The sequence below is a fragment of the Zootoca vivipara genome, chromosome 3 (assembly GCF_963506605.1).
Source record: "Zootoca vivipara chromosome 3, rZooViv1.1, whole genome shotgun sequence".
In the NCBI taxonomy this organism is placed as follows: domain Eukaryota; kingdom Metazoa; phylum Chordata; class Lepidosauria; order Squamata; family Lacertidae; genus Zootoca; species Zootoca vivipara.
In genome coordinates this window covers 7,928,880-7,951,640 of record NC_083278.1, presented here as the reverse complement: position 1 = coordinate 7,951,640, position 22,761 = coordinate 7,928,880, and the positions used below count along the sequence as shown (strand labels likewise).

At 43.0% G+C, this 22,761-nt stretch overlaps 1 protein-coding gene across 1 annotated transcript in view; it reads right to left on the bottom strand.

Annotated features, from left to right (window-relative positions):
* The window catches only part of SPRED2 (sprouty related EVH1 domain containing 2), an 81,441-nt gene that overhangs the window by 15,973 nt on the left and 42,707 nt on the right, over positions 1 to 22,761 (bottom strand). Inside the window, exons 2-4 of the mRNA XM_035110274.2 lie at positions 5,691 to 5,868; positions 2,570 to 2,738; positions 1,614 to 1,678 (exon numbers count right to left, since the gene is read on the bottom strand). Coding sequence (XP_034966165.1) covers positions 1,614 to 1,678; positions 2,570 to 2,738; positions 5,691 to 5,868 — 412 coding nt within the window. The remainder of the gene's footprint in view (positions 1 to 1,613; positions 1,679 to 2,569; positions 2,739 to 5,690; positions 5,869 to 22,761) is intronic.

Sequence of the window (22,761 nt, the reverse complement as noted above, 5' to 3'; positions counted from 1 at the left end):
TAAAAATCTGCAGATACTTCCAGCAGTCCCCTCCTCTGCTTACATTACGGCAACCAGATTTTACACTGCTCAGTAAGAACAGACTTAGGACTTGGTCACACAAGAGGTTTTTTGCACCTCCCCAGTGCACACACCTATTTTGTTCTTGCTTCAGCCGGCAAGAAGGTCTGAAACAGGGTATTGCAGAAGTGGCCCTGCTGGATCCAAAGTTTGTTGGCTCACCTGGCAGGCCCCTGGATCGGATCCCTAAACTGTGCCTGCCTGGAGGTGGCATAGTTATTGCTAGCCCTCTAGAATGCAAAGAACTGAACAGCAAGTCCCTGTTACTTAGCAAGAAAAGCAAGAAACAAAAATGGGGCTGGCATTATTATTTTCAACATGCACAATACAAGGCAGTTACAATCTAAAAATTGCCACTGGGAAAACTGAGGAAGAGGGAAGTACAGTAATGTTTTGTTGTTGCAGTTAGAGGCTTAGGGAACGATCCTTAGTCTTTTATGCCCTTGTCACTTCCAGGTTGGGTTATTGTAATAAACTGTATGTAGGGGTTTGTCCTTGAAGACAGTCCCCAAGCTTCAGTTGGCTCAGAATGCTGCAGCTAGACATCGCATTATGTCAAATTTGTTCTGGCTTCATTGGCTACCAATTTGTCCTGGGCTCATTTCAAGGCGCTGGCTTTGGCCTTGGGACGAAATGGCCCTGGGACCAGTGTCTCTCAAGAATCATCTCTTCCAGTATAAACTTGCTCAAGACCCGTGCTCTGTTTCTGAGGCCTTCCTTGTTGCCTATTCACCAACAAAATGCATGGCTCGTGAGGTCAAGAGAGAGGGACGTTCCAGCTCTGGTGCTCCCAGGAGTAATTTATCCTGCCCCACTTCTGCTCATTCTTTAAAAAAACCTTTGGAGTAGGTTTATTGTTTCTGTCAGAACTTGTGCAGGTCTATACTAATGATAAAGGTAAAGGTAAAGGGACCCCTGACCATTAGGTCCAGTCGTGACCGACTCTGGGGTTGCGCGCTCATCTCGCATTATTGGCCGAGGGAGCCGGCGTATAGCTTCCAGGTCATGTGGCCAGCATGACAAAGCCGCTTCTGGCAAACCAGAGCAGCACATGGAAACGCCGTTTACCTTCCCGCTATAGCGGTTCCTATTTATCTACTTGCATTTTGATGTGCTTTCAAACTGCTAGGTTGGCAGGAGCTGGGACCAAGCAACGGGAGCTCACCCCGTCACAGGGATTCGAACCGCCGACCTTCTGATCAGCAAGCCCTAGGCTCAGTGGTTTAGCCCACAGCGCCACCTGGGTCCTTGCTAATACTAATGATGCTGTGTGTTTATTGTTAGTCTTGTATTTTAACTTGCTCATTGATAATGTAATTTTTTGGTAACATAGTCTTGAGTATGATTTTTCACAGAAAGGTGGGAAAAGAGATGAAGTAACAGAACAAAGAAATACATGTTCACATCAAATTTTTGCCAGAGCCTCCTTGGACTCTGTGAATATCTTTCATTGTACTGATAGCAACCAGAGTCAGATACACGGCAGCCTTTAGTGGAGAGCAACAAAGCCATTCAGAGGGCATAAAGAGCAATTCCTATTGAGAGATACTTACTGTAAAGACATCATCATCTCCAACTTCAGTCTCATTGTGGATTGTTGAGGATGAAGTTGTAGATCCTGGAAAGACATTTTAAAATGTACACTGTTTCTATATGTAATTATCACAATCCACAACAAGCCTATTGACCCTGGTGCAAAACATGCACAACTAGGGATTTCGATTCGTTTTTGGCACAGTAGTGTCTTATAAGTTACATATAAAAGCTTGCCCGTGTTTCAAAAGCCAACTGGTGATGAGGGATGGTGGAAGGGATGCTCCAGAAAAAAGAAGAAAAAGGGGGAAAAACTAAACAAAGAGCCCAGCTGCATGCTTAGAACGGACATATATGCTCTCCTGGAATGTGGCCAGTATTTTTTCCCCCTGCTTGTTTTTACAGAAGCAATTAATTTTATCTGAATGTTCTTGGCAAGATCCAAAACACATCTTTGAAAATGGTAAAGGAAATTGTGTCAAAATAAGGAATCGTCATTCTATGTGGGTTAGAGAAGTAACTAAGAAAAAACTGCTTCAACAAATTTAAGTTTAGTTTAACTTGCTTAATCTGGCAGCATAAAATCCCAAACAATTCATTCAAGACAAACAAAGATTAAGGCTGAAGTCACAGAAAGCTGCTTAAGAGGTCATGTGCTAGAATCATTTGAAACTTCATTCAATCTGAGACTCTGTGAGTCAATTAATATTGTATTCATTTGTGGATTAGCTTCAAATATATAAATTCCTAGATATTACAAGAGATTGAATAACTTGAATCACATCCTCCCTAGGAAATTGAAAGCTGATACAAAAGACTAAGACTTTGATTTAAGGAGTAGCTCATTTTTGTGAAAAATGTGCGAAATTCAGCCTTCAAAGTTGTAACAACAACAACAACAACAACAACAACAACAACAACAACAACAAAGCCACATAGCAACAAAAAACAGAGTCCCTGGATGCTGTTTTTGTACCTTCCATGAGATCTTCAATGGCTTTTCTCACACCTCTATCAAATGCTCGTGCATCAGCGGGGCTTAGAAAAGTGAGCCCAAACTTTCTGTTGTCGACTTTCCAGTGATGAAATGTAGGGTTTGCTTTAGTGTAGACCAAGTCCTTCTTCACATAGCATTCCAACACCACCTGGGGTTTAAAACGCAAAGAAGTAAAAGGATGTTTACAAGTAAAGGTCATGGGTTTGTTAGTCTGCTTCATTACTGCCTTTCGCGTAGTGAAAAACATGTCTACTCTCTCTATGCAATTGTTTTGGTGAGAAGAAGCTCTCTTCGCAGAATAGGTGAGCAAAAATAGCTTTTTTTGCAAGTGAAAACAAAATGTTTCAAACACTTCCCGCTTGGATGACAAAGGAACACCATTACATTATACAGAGCCATAGCTGGGCTAGGGGGTGGGGGCTAGCCAGGTGTTTTGTCCCAGGTGAAGCCTCCAGAGGGGCACCATTGAGGCTCCCAGCTTGTACATGTATGCAAATGTGCATGAGGAGGGTACCAAACTGGGTCTTGGACCTTGGTGAAATAAAGCCTAGTTTTGCCGTTGCACACCTGGGTCAAACAGATTCCAAAACTTAAACAGAGCAGTGGTGCCTCACTAGACGAATTTAATTCATTCCACGGGTCTTTTCTTATAACGAAAAATTCATCTAGAGAATCCCATAGGAATGCATTGAATTTTTTTTTGCCCATAGAAACGCATTAATTGAATTTCAATGCATTCCTATGGGAAACCGCGATTCGCTAGACGAATTTTTCATAAAATGAATTCGTCTAGCGAGGCAACCTCCGCTCGAAAAATCCTTTCGTTAAGCGGAATTTTCGTTAAGCAGGGCATCCGTTAAGCGAGGCACCACTGTACCCAAATCCCTCTGCAAAATGTGCACTTTTGTCTTGCTTAGTCTAGTAGACAAATGTAACAATAAAGTACAATTCTAGTAACATTAATAAGGATACACCAATTTTGTGTACAGTATAATGAAATCAAATATATGCAGATACGCACACACACTCTAAATGCCCCACGGAAAACTAACTTGCCACACCCTGCCACTTATTCTGTCTTCTTCTGTAGTGAGCAGCTTGCCTCATTTCTTTGATTCAACGGCAAATATTTAAAGAGAAAATGTGGTGCAGTGGATAGTTAATCGCAAGTTGGATGGGGAGACTTTGGTTCAAATCTCCACTTGGCAGTGTTGCTGAGCAAGCGTCGCCTAGTGGCTCTAACCAACATCATAGGGTTGTTATGGGGATTCAATGGCAGTGCCCCTGTGTATAGGGGCTCCAAGCTTCTTGGAGATTACAAAAAAATCTGTTTTGCAAGTGTGTTGGTACTATGGGTGCACCCTGTTAAGTTTCTGCTTATGGGACATTTTGTAGTTTTAAATCTGATGTGCCTATGGAGGGAGAGCCACTGCTGTATTCTCAGTAGTCAGCCTTTTATAATAATAATAATAATAATAATAATAATAATAATAATAATACCCCGCCCTTCCCAGTCAAGACCGGGCTCAGGGCGGCTAACAACAAAAATATCAACGCAAGTATAAAAGAAACAATTCAGTTAAAATGCAGATTAATACAATGTTAAAATTCAATTGTGAAATTAAAAATCTACAAGTAAGATAAAACCATTATAAGATAAAACCTTAGGGGAGGGTAACTCTGGGGTCAGACTGCGTCAGTCCAAAGGCCAAGCGGAACAGCTCTGTCTTGCAGGCCCTACGAAAAGATGACAAATCCCGCAGGGCCCTAGTCTCCTGACAGTGGCCCAGGGTAGGTGTGTTTATCATATTTCACAGCCCAAACCCCTTCTAGGAAGTCAGCATGTACAATATAGATGGCAGTAAGAGGTCCGTGGTTATTGGCCACATTCTTAGATGTGGCCAGATAATGATATATACATACTAATAGTGAACCAGTCCTCCATAAGTAGCCATAACACCCCCATCTATGCAAAGGGGGGGGGTTATCACCCCTAAATTTCTGAAGAATGACAAAAAAACCCTAGACAGAGAAGGACAAAATAAGGACTGAGCACGCTCCCTGGGCATGGAGCACTGAGTGTCTGGGTGGGGGAAGAAGATGGAATGGAGTGTCATGGAGAAGACCATGGCTGGCCAAAACTAAGAACAAGGGCACACCGTATACTGCAACATTTTGATGCAGATCCAACTTTTATCATATAAAGCCCAAATGTGCTTAATTGATGTTGGGCTAACAACTTCCGAAAACAAGAATCTCTCCCCTCCCCCACATTGCAATTTAAATTTGGTAAGGACCGTGTTTCTCCGAAAATAAGACACCGTCTTATATTTATTTTTCCTCAAAAAAACCACAATGGCTTATTTTCAGGGGATGTCTTATTTTTTCCTCCTCCTCCTGCCATGGCTGCTGTGCCTATCAGTATGTCTTATTTTCGGGGTATGGCTTAAATTCCTTCAATGCTTTAAAATCCTGCTATGGCTTATTTTATGACTACGTCTTAAAATAGGAGAAACAGGGGATCTATTTCACAGGCCATTCGCTGGCCATCCCTGGTCTGGTAGCTAGCTGATTAGTTCTTGCAGCTTCATGATTTAAATGTGAATCCCCCCCCCTTTCCCGTTTTATTTTGTGCAAAAAAGCAGGAACTCTTGGTTCTATAAACAGCTATGGTAAGGAGCAAAGTGTCAATCCACAAGATAAATTACCCTTGCATTTTTGCTCTACCAGCCTATACCTCAAGCAGAAGGTGGCATAAATAATTCATTGCCATTTTAAAAGCTTGAATTACTCAGTACAACGTGACTGGCTTTTTCTATTCTTTATACTACAATCTGCGATGCTACAGGATTTTGGCAGGGTGGAGGAAAGTGTCAGTTTCACTTCTTTGAATAAGAAGGTGTTAACTGCATAAAAAATGGAGGTTTTAAAACATTAATGCGCAGCTGCTATTTTGGGGGAGAAAACAGATTGTGTTCCTTTGAAGCAGAAGGAGGGGTTTTTGCCTGATGGGTCATGTATGGTCTTGTGAAATGCTAAGAAAGCTGTGGAGGCGGGGGGGGGATGAACCAGAAGCAAATACTGAATTAGATTAAATTACCAGTTTGTCTTTTTGCCTTTCTCCGTGGATCAGAAATCCACTTCTTCCATTGCCCTCTGGGCACATGACCTTGCAGACACCAACTCTACTGAGACCGCCTCCTTCTTGCGGCAACCATCCTCCACTGGAGTCATCTCGGGTCATAACCACAGCTTTGACTCTCACAATATAGCTGTCACTGAAACAGACAACAAGAAGAAGAGACCGTTAGATCAGGCAGCGCAGTTCACAAATGTTAGCATCTACTTATCAGAATCCATGGGGGGAAACATCAGCCAGCTTCTGCAGATGAAGCCACTAAGAGTGCTCTCTGATATAATAGAGAGATACCAGGACCCTCCCATACTCCAGTAAGTCAAAGTGGTTGATTCATACACATGAAGGGAAGCTCTTACTCTGTGAAGGAGAAAGGAAACTCAGCATCCTCAAATCTCAAATATTTTGGTTTTGAATAATCAAGAGTTTGTTTTCAGAAATTGGGTGTGTGCAATGAAAGTGTTCCATTTTCATGTTTCATTCTGAAACATTTTTTTTTAAATCTTACACAGGCATTTTGGAGGTAATAATGCAATGCCCAAAAAAGCTCATGCCACAAAAATAAGCCTGTGTTTCAACAGTCTTGTGGCAGCTTAGACAGATGTGAACTTTTTGGGCTAAGAATCAACTGGTGGCAATGGGAAATATGTAGTTAATTTGAGGGGATTATGAAGGAACAATTTGACTAGAGGCTGAGCTGGAGCCACAAGTACCCCGGCAGAGCAAAGAAGCCTTGTGCCGTAAGTTCTAGGCTTACCATAGGCTCTAACCCTGCATCCATTCTCTAGTCTGCCTCCCTTTTCTCCCTGATTGGATTACTGCGCCCATTGGGTTCACCACTCAGCGGTCGTAAAAGACAACTGAACTTTGGAACATGGAATATATGGACTTTGTTGGATAACACAGATACTGAGCACCCTGAATGCAGAACCGCCATAATTGCAAGAGAGTTGCAACACATTAACATTGATATTGCAGCACTTCAAGAAACTCGAAGAGCAGGAGAGGGACAACTGAAGGAAGAAAAAGGAGGCTACACATTCTTCTGGAAAGATCTACCTGAACAAGAACGTTAAATACATGGAGTGGGCTTTGCTATCAAAAACAATTGTGTGAAGCTCTTGTCAGCAGTCCCTACAGGCATTAATGAGCGATTTTCAACCCTTCAAATAAAACTTGCCCCAAACCAGCCTATGCACTAACACTGGATGCCAATGAAGACATGATTTGTTTTACTCTCAGCTGGATACCACCCTATCAGAGATTCCGAAGGAGGATAAAATTTTAATGCAAGAATTGGGAAAGATTTCGAAAAGAAGGAAAGAAGGAATTGGCAACAGCAAGCAGAACGAAATCTTACTTTTGACTATATGCGCAGCGAACAACCTTGTTATTGCCAAACACTCTTTCAACAAAACAATAAATTTAGAACATCATGGAGGCACCCTAGGTTGAACCACTGGCATCTCTTAGACTTTGTAATTGTCACCGTGATGTGCTCCCTACCAGAGCTATGGCAAGAAAAAGAAGCTATTGCACTGCGCTTGAAAGAACATTACCAACATCTCCTTAACTGCAACTCCCATGAAGCTGCTGAGGTCCTCTCACAAATTCCGCAAAAACAAATTAGAGATAAGCTTGCAGTACCTCCAAATCTGGGAGAGTTGTGTACATCTATCAACCAAATGAAAAACTACAAAGGCAGCGGACCTGTTGGGATACCTGCCGAAGTCTTCAAAGTGGACGGAACTGAACTTACCGTACACAACAAATTCACAAGCTCACTGAAAAAATCTGGGGGAGAGAGGAGAGCACATATAAGCTCCACCCACACCATTATGCCCCACCCCTTCCCTGCCGCTTATGGCATGTGCACAGTGGTGTAAACCACTAAGCCTTGGGCTTGCCCATCAGAAGGTCGGCGGTTCGAATCCCGTTGCTCGGTCCCAGCTCCTGCCAACCTAGCAGTTTGAAAGCGTGTCAAAGTGCAAGTAGATAAATAGGTAGGCACCGCTCTGGCAGGAAGGTAAACAGCATTTCCTTTACCTTTTTATATTTCATTTGCTATTCACTGAAACAGATTCAATGTAACAACAGTACCCTTCCGATTTATTTATTTTTAAGTCTGCACTGCAGAATCATCTTGCTTTGACTTAAAATACAACTACAGTACTTGCAGTTTATCTCCAGGGGTGCTTAAAATCTAAAAATACTTTCTGGACTATATTCTTTAAGTGTTCCTTGGCAAACATAGGACTTGGGTCAAGAAGGAGGACATACACATTTAATTATCTGCTGTCTCTAAATGTGTGGGGCTAACAGCACTCCAACACACCTCCCCCCCCCCATTTTCTTTCTATTTCATTTAGAAAGCAGCAAGGACAAGAGACACAAATTTGGTTACTCAAAAAACAATAAGTGTCAGCTTTCTTGCTTTAACATAAACAACTAATTTCCTTCCAAAATGCATTTTGTATAATAATTATACCTCGGGTTACAGACGCTTCAGGTTACAGACTCCACTAACCCAGCAATAGTACCTCGGGTTAAGAACTTTGCTTCAGGATGAGACCAGAAATCGCATGACGGCAGCACGGCAGCAGTAGCAGGAGCAGGCCCCATTATCTAAAGTGGTACCTCAGGTTAAGAACAGTTTCAGGTTAAGAACGGACCTCCAGAACGAATTAAGTTCTTAACCCAAGGTACCACTGCGCTTATTAATATTTACTATCTATGTAGTGCTTTTAAGTAGTTCAAAATACTTATGCAATAATCCTTACAACAGGGGTCGGCAAGGTTTACCTCGCCTGGGCCGGTTCACTCCAGTGGAGATCCCTCCATTGGCAAGATCACGCGGGCATGTAAGCGCATGCCCAGGATTTCCAGGGCTGCGGATGCGAGTCCCTGCACCGCGCCAGTTTAGCGCAGCACACAGGGACTCGCTGAGCGGGTGGCTCGGTTTGGGGGCGGCTTGTGGCCCATGGGCCTTAGGTTGCCTACCCTTGCATTACAACAATATTTTAGGTAGGTTGGAATTGTTATCCCCATGCCAGGCTGAGAGTGTGTGCATGTTTGCGCAATCAATGCACCAAGATACACAAGAACTTTAATTTGATTTGCTCCCAAGCTGCAGCCATCATCACATGCTCCAACAATTCATCAATGGGCTTTGTTTAAAGTAATCAATGTGAACTTTTTCATTCTTAGTGTGATTAAAATTATGGTAAAAGAGGAGAGGGAAGTCCCAACTTGTTAAATCATCTGCTCCCTGCCTAAAGTTTAAAGGAGCAGCTAAAAAAAGGACATGGAAAAAGGGAAGGTATCAGCAATATACAAAATCTTACTCCAAAATCCCACAGATCCCCTAGACAGGATAAAACGACAATGGGAGGATGACATAGGATATGAAATCAACCCTACCCAATGGACTAGAATGTGGTCGAAACCCCCCTTCAAATACATATCAATGAAAAGAAAAGAACTCTCGTTGAAACTAACTCACAGATGGTACCTAACTCCAAGGAAACTAGCAGTAATACGTTCAGGAATCTCATCGAAATGTTGGAGAGGATGCACCTCCATAGGCACATATCTCCACATGTGGTGGGAGTGCCCTAAAATTCAATCATTCTGGAAGACATCCATGCAAGAAATTTGTAACATAACTAAGCAAGTGCTAGAAATTACCCCAGAATTTGTTTTACTAAATATCTTTCAAGATAACAACGCTCACGCAACTCATAAAGAACTTATAATCCATCTGTTGTCAGCAACCAGAAACATCATAGCCAGGCACTGGAGGGACCTATCGGGAGTGGGCTTGGACCAATGGTACCATGTTGTATGGGAAACAGCCCTACTAGAAAAACTAACCAGTAAGCTGAAACTGACACGGGGACAAACAGAAGAAGACACCTTCACCCCAGTATGGTTCCCCTTCATCACTTATACAGCCCAACAGGACAATGACAAAAACTTACCGTCAGCATACAAATCAATATGGCTAACCTAATCAAAACGTCCTCCCTCCCCACTCACACAAGAAACTAAAGATCCTCACAGCCAACCACAAATGAACAATCACATCCTAAGACAAATCCTGACCTCTCTCACCAACAAAGAAACACGAACAAACAACAGAGAACCTGCACAAACGACGCTGACGCCGAGCCCCTACACATATCAAGAAGAACAGAAACATCGGCAATCCACCATACCTAACTCCCCATCCCACCTACCTCTTCCCCCCCTTCCTCATAATGTCTCAACAAGTAAAATTGATGTGTAAACATGATGCATGAAAAAAAATGAGACATTGCACTACCTTTGTAACCTAAGAAAATCTTTAATAAAAATAATTATAAAAAAATAAAATAAAGGAGCGGCTAAACTGATACAGGAAACGCATTAGCTGTGCTAAGTTGCATTAGGCACAATGTGAAAACATTTTGAGTGTGTACCTTTGCCCATTAGCCTTAACGCTTTAAAACAGAATAATTGTAGCACCATAACAGATGTAACACTTGAAACAGACATACTGTGGCATAAACCTCCAAGGAGGAGAGAGCCCACTTCTTCATATGCATGGAAGTAATAGGCAGGTAAACAACCACTCGTACCCAGGCGTAGAGAAAACAAATGAAAATGAACCCTCCATCTCATGCCAAAGAACCTTAATATGGCTGAAAGAGTATTTAAGAAGGAAAAGGAAATCAAAGTAAACAAGAGCAGTGTGTGTGTGTGTGTGTGTGTGTACGTACAACCCTTGCCTTGAAAGCAGCAGCTCGGTCAGCCTCAAATAAAGCTGTCTTTACTTTTTACTAGAAAGCTGAGAAAGAGGAGGTCATACTTCCCACCAATTATAAACAGTTGAGCCAAAAGATAATAAAATCCAAGAATATTATGACAATTCTAGGCAAAGCTCAGTTGTATACAGAATGACCACAGTCACTTTTTGCAACAGCAGTAAATATTTGAATTTTGTAGTGGGAGCGAACCCTTTTGATTTCACTTGAGTTCTGAATGGGGATGGGCGTGTTAGAAACCAAGCATCATATAGGGAGGCTGGGGAACAGCCCTTCTCTCAGATCCTTTGATGGTGGCATCAGTGGACGGCATTCTGCTCTGTTTAGCTAAGATTATGTGGTAGGCTGATCTGCTTGCAGATTTCTTTCATATTGGGAACAGCAAGAAATCACTATATTTGAAAGCATAATCCCATACTGAAAGCATAATCCCATACACACCAGAAGGTGGCCATGGATCCCCCAAACTGTAAATTATTAAAGTGTTTGGGTGTGATGGAAAGGGGATTTTTGCTATTAAGTCAGAAGCAAGTCTCCCCAGACCAGGCTGGGGAGCTGAAACTCTTCCAAACTTCAAGAATTCTTCTTGACACTTTTAATTTAAAGTGTTGGCCAATACAAGAAATAACTTGGGACAACCTAAATTGGTTTTCTCTCAGATGGGTTTCATTTCATCGTTAACACCTTCCATCCCCCTCACCACTCAAAAGAGACAAAAACAGTAAAGAAATGAGCAAAGCAACTTTGAATTCACTGGCAAAACAGAGACAAACCGCATAAAAATGAACAATTACCCCTCTCACCATAAACAAGTTGTAATTTGAAATGATTTCAGAACCTGTTTATTTTTACAAGCCAGGGGGAAATTAAAATGAGCAAACTTTTCTATGGCCAAGCATTTGACTTATAATTCTTCAATAATTCTATAATTAGACATGCATTAAATTACTTTGTACTGATGTGGCTGCATACAGAACCAAGGATGCATGTAACCCACATATTCTTACATTGTGTGTTATGACCAAACTGAGTTCTGTGGAGCACAAAAACCCTTATTTCTCTCCAGAAACTTCAAGCATAGAACAAACCATTTGGCACAGCAAAAAGCTGTAAGAATAGAGTGCTCCTAATGACTCCACAATTTACAATGGAATAATCATCTGGCTCTAAAGCATCCATTCAGCAAAAGAACATTATAGTGTCAGAGGTCAAAGGTGGAGGTTGTTAAATGGGAACAGACAAAAGGAAAGGGTGGAATCCAATAAAGAGGCAAATTAATGGCTGAAACACCATTCAGAATCTGCACTAACTCCATTCAGCTTCACATTCTGCATTCGCATTCACATGAGGTAATGGTAAACAGGAATAAACCAGATTGATCCAATTACTTGGAAAGAGCAAATTTTATTGGCTGCCTGGTAGGTGTTTTTTGTTTTTGGGAAAAAAACCAGGGCATTATTTGAAGGCTAGCATTCTCTAAAAACAGAGTTGAACTCCAATCTCAAATCTACCGGAGGAATCAGCAATTCTACTACAGCAATTCCTCATATCTTTTACCTAGGGCTGCCATATTTTGAAGAGCAAAAAAGAGGGGACACATTTGCCAAATCCTACATTTAACTATGGGTCACTATGGCGACTCTCATTTTCAATACCGCTACTATATGTAGGCTATAGAAGCTGTGATATATATTGTTAATAGCAATGTTCTTAACTTTCAACAAACACCCTTCAGATGACAATGCGTGTCACCACAGTTTGAAGTAAGCTGGCCCTGCTTTCTCTGGGAGTCCTATGGATCTTTTTGCCGAGTCTCTCTCTGCCTGAAAGGTCTCTACTCTGATGGGACCACATCAATAGCAGCTCCACACATTAGGCAGTAAACAGCCTGAATAAATGTGGACTGTACTATACAGGCTCCACCCAGGGGACACCTGGACAGAAATGTTAACACTGAAAAAGAGGTATGTCCGGGGGGTGGGGGTGGGAGAGGATGTATGGCAAACTTATTTTACCCACTGTTACCAAATTGTGTCATAAAAACTATTTTCTGTTTGAAGCAATGTATCATCTTTTATATGACAATCTAAGGATTGATGGGGAAAACCTACGGAAGTCACACTATCCTCCACCAGGGCCAGGGCCTTTTCGGTGATGGCACCGACCTGGTGGAATGCTCTGTCCTACAAGACTAGGGCCCTGCAGGACTTGATCTCCTTCCACAGGGCCTGTAAGACAGAGCTGTTCTGCCTGGCCTTTAATTTGAATTCCCTTTCCCCTTTCCTCTTCTATGAAGAAACCCTTCTGGGACCCCCACATTTAAACTCTTCCCTGGTCTCCTTGCTGGCCCTAGCAGGACCAACTTGGCCAGTTAGCCCTGGTGATCATTTGATGTCTACTGACTGGGGTCCCCCCGAAAAAAATGACCCCTGAATTTTTGAATTTTATTGACATTGATACTGCATTTATGTTGCATTTTATGCTGTTTTTAAGTCACATTTTAATCAATGTTTTATATTTGCTGTTAGCTGCCCTGGGCCCGGTTTTTAAACTGTGAAGGGTGGGGTATAAATAATAATAATAATAATAATAATAATAATAATAATAATAATAATAATAACAACCCGCATGCACTGAGGATCAGTTTTAAAAAAGCATATGAAAAACTCTTCTTCAAAACACTCACAGGAATCACAGCTTTTCTAATGCAGTTAGAATGCAAAGTTCTTTTCTTTGCAGATCAAGAACCTATCAATACATTATGCAGATTAAAGCAGCAAATTTCTGAATCGTGCTACTTCTGGTGGCAGGTATGAGATGCATGTCAGATCTGAGTGTCCTCCTGCACATACAGAATTCCCTGCATAATTAGGAAACCAGAGGGGGGGAAAGGTTTAGTGCAGCTTTCTTTCTGGCAAGGTAATGCATATGCAATTCTAGGCAATCGTCACATTTTGTGTGCTGCATAGAATGGCTGCAAGTTTAGCATATTACAAGTTTTAGTGGTGACCAGTAAATTTTAATACCCACTTAAATTGCATGGAAACTGAATGACTAGCAGCAACCTTCCCCCCCCTTCCAAAGAAACCCCAAAACTCAAACACCCAACTATTCTGGTGGCTGCCAAGAAGCTACCTGCTCAGCTGCCATCCAATTGGTCTATTCCTGGTGATGAATACAGCCTACATTTGAGACTCTGTAAACACAAGCCAACATTGGGAAATTGAAATGGTTTACTTTTAAACACTTGTGGGTAAAGCCTCCTAACACCATAAAAGAATATCTGCTCCTACTTACAGCAGGCTATATACACAGGGCAGCAGGTCCCGGTATGATAAATACCAATAAATCCTTTTGGAAAGTATACATTAGTCTGCATTGCTTGCAGAGAGAGAAAAAGCAATGCATCACTTTTACCAGAATCACATAAGCAGAATTCCTAGGCTAAAGCATTTTGTTACAATATCAACAAAGGACAAGAACACTGGCTCAAAAGACAAGTATCAAAAGATCACATTCCTAGCTTTTTTTAAATAAAAAAATGCTTTTTGTTCAAAGAACAGATTTACCTCTTCTAGAATATATAAAGCTTAGATGCCTGGAGAAAGACGGGTCCTCTAATAGACACACCTCTTGTATTGCCTTGGTCATGTTTCTGGAAGTGGAAGGGGAAGATGTGGACCAGCAAAAACTCTCCCCTCTATTTATTGGAGGGTTGGTCTGAGATCTGGAATCAATGACGTCATAGCTTTTGAAGTTAACCAATGAAATTTATCTTATCCCAAATGGGCCAATGGTAGGGATTTCATTTCTAGGGTACCACCCATGGGATAAAACAAACCTATTAATAGAAGCATGAGATTGTGGACATGTAGACGAGTGAAGTGGGAGGGGCTCCCCTGTTGTTAGGATGAGGCAGTTCTCCTCCCAGAAAAAAGTATTGTGCAATCTGCTGTGCTTTTCCTTGAAAATGGGATGCCAAATACCCTGTTTCTCATATTTTAAGACATACCCATAAAATAAGCCATAGCAGGATTTTTAAGCATTCAAGGAATATAAGCCATACCCCGAAAATAAGACATAGTGATAGGCGCAGCAGCAATGCCGGCCGCAGCAGGAGGAGGAGGAAAAAAATAAGACATCCCTTGAAAATAAGCCATAGTGTGTTTTTTTTTGAGGAAAAAATAAATATAAGACATGTCTTATAATATGAGAAACACGGTAGCTTTTTTTTGCTTGGGATATTCAAAAGGATTTCTATCCCAGGAGACAGCATATATCCAGGAATCATTGGGAGATGTTATCACTTTGATTGCATTCTGCTGCCCTATCGGCTCATCTTGGGCAAGAGTTATCAGGGGACATGGTGTCCTGTTCCTTTTAGATGTGGAGCTACTGGAGTGCTTCTATGCATTCCTGGCAGAAAAGACACAAAAGGTAATTGCTGCTCAGCGCAATGAAACCTCCTTGTGATGTCCCTTTGGGTCCCATTTCACAGCTTCATTTTCAGCCATCTGAAAGTTGCAGGAGTGTCTTTACTGGGTGTGCTGTTTTCCAGACATAACTCAAGGAGATACTATCTCAACAAGCCCTTTAAAAGCCTGGACCCCCAAAGACATTTCAAGGTCATATCTTCCCTTACATCTGGTTGAAATTGCCACAGCATTCTTCTAGGATACTTTCTCTGCAAAAGTTTAGGCTGCATGTGGCCAGAAGTGCAGAATAGAGTGGGCTCAGCAAAAAGTCTATGGCCCCCCCCCTGCAGAATTGCCAAACCAGGATGCCCTTTTTGGGTGGCTTTCGTTGGTGATGGTTGATGTTTCAGCCTTATGAAGATCTGTTTTTTGATCCCAAGTTATAACCAGCTGATGAGCGAGACAACTTAGAAACAAAAAGCAAGGTTAGCAGAACACTCAAAATATGGAGCAGCCTCACACAACTGGATGGGAAAGTCCCAAGACCACTGTGTTTATGTGATGGAGATTCAGACAGACCCATCCAATACACACCACCCTGCTTGATAGCAACAAAAAAAGGCATTGTGCAACTTGTTATGCTCTCTTCACATCCTTGTCAATTTGCCTTGTTTACTATGTCCCTATTTCACATTCTCTTTGAAAGTGTGTTTCTTTGGGGTTCATTGTTTGATCAGGGGCAGACTATCGTGCTACTCTGGATAAATTCTTTGTATTAGATCTGTGCATGCTAGTCTGATCCTGTCAGCTTGAGACCGTGGGTGGGGAAAAGAGAACTTAATGATTACTGATCACAGTATTGAAAATCACAAGAGAATTGCAGGCGGAGAAGTGACGTGAATTCCTTAGGGGAAAAGGTATATCTCTGAACCAAGTTTTCAAACGAGACATCACATTATTTAACATTCCAACAAAAGGCATTTTGGAATGAGCTACATTTTCTGATTTACATCAATCATTTATTTCTCTTTGCCTCCTTTGTTCCTCCCCCCGCCCACCTTTCTGTCCTATGGGTCATAAACTCGGAAGTCGAAACCTTTGGAAGTCGAGTCATTCGGATGTCGAGGTACCACTGTACTGTAAGATGCGCAGAGAGTGGGGTACAATTGCTTTTAATAAAATAACTAGATGTCATATTGAGAGGGTGAACAAACAGAAGGTGAGAATTTTAATGAATTGATAATTCTGCTACAATTGTATCCACAGCTGAAAACAGTCCTCAGACAATTATTTGTTACTTTTTTTTTAAAAAAAGAAGACATACAGATGATGTATGTCATTTTTAAAAATCAAGATAACCTTGTCATTAGACAACTACTATTCTTTCTGTTTCTTCTAAACAACCAGACAAGTCTCCCTGTGGATAACATGGTCACATGTGCTATGGCTACAGTTCAATAATACTTTCTATTGGCAAGTATTGCTTGCCGAACGGTGTGTCAAAGCATTTGTCCTTCCAGGCTGTGATGCCTTATGATTAACATTTTTGATTATTGTGTTTTCTTTGCTTTTGCTATGTTTGCATTTTGTTGTTGTTATCAAATTAATACAAAAGGGAAAGCATTTATTCAATAACGTTTTTCTTCTGTCTTTTGGCAAATATTCCACAGATATGGACATGATAGGAAGATGGTGTGTGTGAGAGAGAGGGGGGGGAGAGAGAAATGAAGCATGGATAAGTCAATTTAGAATTGGGCTCTGTTGGAAGGTGAGCTTTTGCTGGTGAAGCCTGCTTAAAGTTTTGGAGGGGCTTTGAAGGACTGAGGGGACCTAGGGACCATTGGGACGCGGGTGGTGCTGTGGTCTAAACCACTGAGCCTAGGTCGGTGGTTCGAATCCCCCCGACGGGGTGAGCTCCCGTTGCTCGGTCCCAGCTCCTACCAACCTAGCAGTTCGAAAGCACATCAAAGTGCAAGTAGATAAATAGGCACCGCTCCGGTGGGAAGGTAAACAGTTTCCGTGCACTGCTCTACTTTCGCCAGAAGCGGCTTACTCATGCTGGCCACATGACCCAGAAAAACTGCCTGCGGACAAACGCCGGCTCCCTCAGCCAGTAAAGCAAGATGAGCGCCACAACCCCAGAGTCATACGCAACTGGACTTAACTGTCAGGGGTCCTTTACCTTTACCCCAGCATCCCCAAACTGCGGCCCTCCAGATGTTTTGGCCTACAACTCCCATGATCCCTAGCTAACAGGACCAGTGGTCGGGGGAGATGGGAATTGTAGTCCAAAACATCTGGAGGGCCGAAGTTTGGGGATGCCTGCCTTTACCTTTAGGGACCATTAGCTTAAGCTGCGATGCTAAGCACATCTATCAGCAAAACTGCCTCGACCCTTACGCTTTGTTATGCTTTACAGGCATAGCTATAAATAGAAAAGGTGGGTTACTGGATCAGCAAGCCACACCACCAGGCCCCTGGCAAAATGTAAGTATCCCCACAGACTTCCATAAATGTACCTCCATATGTGGTTGAATTTGTCTTTTTTTCATCCATGGTATTTTTGTTTTGTTTTTAATGCTACATAAAGCAAATACAGTACAGACAAAAATAAATAGTAATACAGCATTTTCTGAAGTATAAAAGAAATTGTCCATTTTGAATTTGGTGGGAGGGAAATCCTCCCCAGGGCAAGAGCCCTCTGTTATTACTGCATATACCAGGGGTCAGCAAACGTTTTCAGCCGGGGGCCGGTCCACTGTCCCTCAGACCTTGTGGGGGGCCGGACTATATTTTGAAAAAAAAAAATATGAACAATTCCTATGCCCCACAAATAACCCAGAGATGCATTTTAAATAAAAGCACACATTCTACTCATGTAAAAATATGCTGATTCCCAGACCGTTCATGGGCCGGATTTAGAAGCTGATTGGGCCGCATCCGGCCCCCGGGCCTTAGTTTGGGGACCCCTGGCATATACCTTTGGTTAAAGTCTAATTTATCACAACACAAATCACCTATCAAATCATCCTTCAAGGAATGTTAGTCATCTGCCAGCTAATATAGATTAAGAGCCGCGGTCCCCAATGATATGCTTTGCCATTCAAAATCCAGTTCCCCTTTTGCCCTGTCACTCAGTTCATGAACAGGTAGTCATCTCTCTCTCTCCCCCCACCCCAACTCCACATTTCAATCCTAAAGAGTCATGTAAGCACAAGTTACTCTCCTCAGTGAAACATTTTAAACGTAAGCCATTAAAATGTGCCTTCTTTCCACAACAGACCACTGCAGAATTTACGGGCTTGTTTTAAAAAGGGAGACTAGAAACCATGGAAAAGGGGGGGGAGAGAAACAGCTACCTGAGCCCAGGCACACACAGGATCTAAAAGAGGAAGACACATACCTGCCGACAGATGCCATTTCCTCTGCATTTTATAACCCCGCGTGCAGTTTTTACCATTATTGCCACAATAAACCATACGATAAAATGGATTGCCTTGCTGACTCGAGTACCAGCTGGTTAGTAGAAAAGTGGCTCCCCCCTCCTTGCATGAATCAGTCTCCTTGACAAATATACTGCATTGTACTAGATGAGTCATCAGAGGACTATTCTGCATTTTATAGGCCAGTTGTGTAGTTCCTCATGTTTCAGCATTCCCACAGTGAATTAAACCAAAAACTGACCAAACACTTCCACTTTACTCTTCCACCTTCTCAGTTAGTGTTGTTTTAAAAACCAACAACAGCGTCCTGCTATTACCATTCATATCCTGCTCTCACCACTGAGCAATCATCCTTGCATTGCGCTGAAGCAACTGAATGTCTCAGCACTGCTTCCAATGCTAGGAGGCTAAAAGCTGCAACACAAACATTTTACTTAAGGACCGCTAACAGAGCTGGCCCTACGTGCAGGCTGGGTAGCGCAGGGCACCACAGCGCCGGTCCGCCAGGAGGGCGCCGCGAGCTGCGCCGGCCGGCCGGCCAGCTGCGCCCACCGCGCTGGGAAACGGGACGGGAGGGCGCCGGAGAGATCGCACTGTGCCTGCCCGCCCGCCGTGCAGTGCGCTGCGCCCACCCACCCAGGGAAATGGGGCGCCAGGGGCGCTTAAGACGGTCCTGACTCCTAAGGATGCTAGGGGCTGGTGCTATTCTGATTTGGGGCAATGTACATCTGCTGGACTAGACCACACCTGAGGGACCCAGGTGGCGCTGTGGGTTAAACCACAGAGTCTAGGGCTTGCTGATCAGAAGGTCGGCTGTTCGAATCCCTGCAACGAGGTGAGCTCCCGTTGCTCGGTCCCAGCTCCTGCCCACCTAGCAGTTCGAAAGCACACCAAGGTGCAAGTAGATAAATAGGGACCGCTCCGGCGGGAAGGTAAACGGAGTTTCCGTGGGCTACTCTGGTTCGCCAGAAGCAGCTTTGTCATGCTGGCCACATGACCCGGAAGCTGTCTGCGGACAAACGCCGGCTCCCTCGGCCTATAGATGAGCGCCGCAACCCCAGAGTCGGACACGACTGGACCTGATGGTCAGGGGCCCCTTTACCTTTCATCTGTTGGAATAGACCACACCTGCACAAAACAGTGACCAACTGAGGCAAACACATGCCACAGATTCATGCAAGGCAGCCCACAGCACCTCTGAGAAGTTAGCAAGAGCCTTGTGGCTTATGGACTGAATCTGTTAAAAATAGTGTCCCCTGATAAAATAGCATCTGTCCTTTAAATGGACTGAAATATTTATCACAATGTCATTGTAATAAATACTTTTGCAGAATTCCATTATATATATATTTATTTTCTTCCTCCCATTCGTGATTTGCTGTTGGTCATTATGGAACTACGTATTGGTCCTATCTGGCTGATCACTTATAAGACATGTCCTTCATAGGGAAGCATCAATTGCCAAGGTCAAACAAACATTGGGGGGGGGGCAGAGGGGTCATTTGTACAGGAGAACTGGCATGGGGAGATGGGGGCATTTAACCCCTTCTGCACTCACCAATTCTCCTTTTGAAACCCCTTTGCTCCCAGAAGTTGAGCATATTTCTGGTTTTGGAGCCCAACTGATTTAAACACAAGGGAGGGTAGAGGGGGGAAGTTGTGGGAGAATCAAATACCGGTACTCCCTCTTCCACACGGTGCTCCAAGTGTATACCTGAAGGAGCGTCTCCACCCCCATCGTTCTGCCCAGGCACTGAGGTCTAGTGCCGAGGGCCTTCTGGCGGTTCCCTCGCTGCGAGAAGTCAAGTTACAGGGAACCAGGCAGAGGGCCTTCTTGGTAGTGGCACCCGCCCTGTGGAACACCCTCCCACCAGATGTCAAAGAGAAAAACAACTACCAGGCTTCAGGGAAGCTACAAAGGGCAGGGGCAGCAGCAAACCATAACTGAAGCTCCCCTATAAGCAAGTTAAAATTGGATGTTAGCAAAAACTTCCTACAAAAGAGAAGGGTGTGGAGGAACAGGACAAGCCTCTCCCTAAGAGAAGGGGATGCTACGTAACAAGCAGAGAGCAGAAGCAGGTGGACACCCCCCCCCAACTAATTCCACAGGTTGGGACCAGCCACTGGAATCGCCTGCAGGGACAGTTAGGAGGTATGTAGAGAAGAGTGTGTAACTAGAATTCTCCTTTTTTAAAAAATGGGTTAGGGTAGATTTTGACAGCCGAGAGAAGCCTGAAACAAGGCAGATAGTTCTGCATGCTTATGTAAATATAGCTATGCAACACAACCACCCAGTTTTGATCAATCTTGTATTAACTGTGCAGCCTAAAGATGACAGAGCTCAGTAGCAGAAGTGGTTTGTGAAGAGGACGGCAGGCGTTGAAGAAAGGGATAAGTGAGTCAGATCAAAAGGAGCACAGAGTGCTCTTTTTAAAATTAAAAAGTAGCATTTATCTATATATTCAGAGTACGTTAAAGGCTTTAGTCACAACTAAGTTATCAAATAATATAGAAGAAGACTGGAAGAGATCCGGGCTTGCTGTTTCCAATAGGCGAAGGATTCTATTGAAGAAACATGCACAAAAATGCTACTATTTTTAAATATAACTGGCTTTGAAGCTCTAATTGCTTTTAATTCACTTGGATTTTTCAAGGAGAGAAAGGGGGAAATGATGAAGTACCTTTGAAACAGTTTCAAGAGCACAGTGTGACAGACACACACACACACAGCAAGGTATTTTAAAGATTTCATTTTCTTTCAAGATAGCAGAAATGGAAAGGTATCTGATGTTTATTTAAAAGCTTACATCCTTCCCTAAAAGAGATTAAAAACACCATAACATGCCTGTTTATCATCCTGAAGCAAGCAGGGGGTGTACTTGAAAACAAACCAAAGACAAGCTTTTCACACTCTGGTTGCTTCCAGACAGATCTGTTTACTGAACATTCATCCTGATTCGTCTGCATATCTGCTGTTTCTTGGGCATTCATTCCAATTTCCTTTGAAGGGAGGTTACACAATGTTACACCAAGGAATTCTCACCCCACACTTTCCAGTGCATTTTCCTGTCACTTTCCTAACGGCAAGAAGTCAAGGGTTGTTGTTGTTTGGAGGCCGGGACGGGACGGGACACACAGGTTTGTAGTGCAAAAGCACCAAATCCACTTTAATTTTACAACCTGAATTTGCCAGTATGTTATTGAATCCCCCCCTCCAAAAAACCCCCAGTGACAATATGAAAGCTGCCTCTGTTTCAAAAGCGGCAAAAGAAAAGGAAAATCTTCCACAGATCCATGACGGGCAGAAGAATCTAGTGGGTAAAAGGAAGCAAAATGCCCATGAGTTTCCCCACCAGAATGGAATCCATAGAGTCTTCAGGCGTATTTTATATGATTTAATTGACACAAAGCAGTGGTGTCCTTACTTTTTTCAAAGAGGGCCAGATTTGATGAAGTGAAGGACCAAAGTTGTTGATGACCCTTTTTAGGGTTGGAGTCAGGGCCGTCTCTAGCAGGTCGGGTGCTCTGGCGCTGAGGCGCTGAGATCGCTCCGGCGCCCCCGCCCTCACAGCGCGCAGCGCCCCACCTTGCCGGCCCCGCGCCACCGGGACTGGTTGGAGTTGTTGAGCTTCTTTTAGGATTGAAGTTGTTGAGGTTTTTATCCCAGGAGATAAACTGCCACAGGGGCCGGATTAACCTGACCGGTGGGCTGGATTAGGCCCCCGAAACGGACAGCATGGGAGTTGCAGGCCAAAAACATCTGGAGGGCTGAGGCTGAGGAAGCCTGACTTAGTCCAACCCCCTGCAATGCAGCAATCTCAACACACAGCCCCCTATCCAACTTGAAACCAGACCAAGCCCTGCTTAAGCTTTGCAAATGTGCCAGCAGTTCTAGGAGACAGGTGTGTGTGTTGCTATACCTCTCATACATCTCTACATGTCTGCCTCCTTATCTGCTCCTCTTGGCTGTGTTGCTTGAATGAGGAAGTGAGTCGCTTGTCTTTCTGACATCATGTATGGAGGCAGAGTTTCTATGTGCATTCATTTATAGGCGTCCTGTGACTGTTGCATCCGCTGCAAAAGGAGAAGTAGGCGAGGCGAGCCGGCATTTGCATTTGAACTCTCTAACATGAATTCATAGATTTCCCTTCAAGCTTCTCTCTCTCTCTCTTTTAAATATAAACTTTATTAAGATTCAAATTAAAACATATAATACATCAAATTTAAATCATAACATTATAATAAATAATACAATACCAATAACACAAAAATTCAAATCACATAACTCATAATTCTCTCCACTCTGTCACTTCCACTTGTTTACAGTTAGTAGTTTTTTGAAACTGCTTCTTTTGATTTTATATTTTTTACT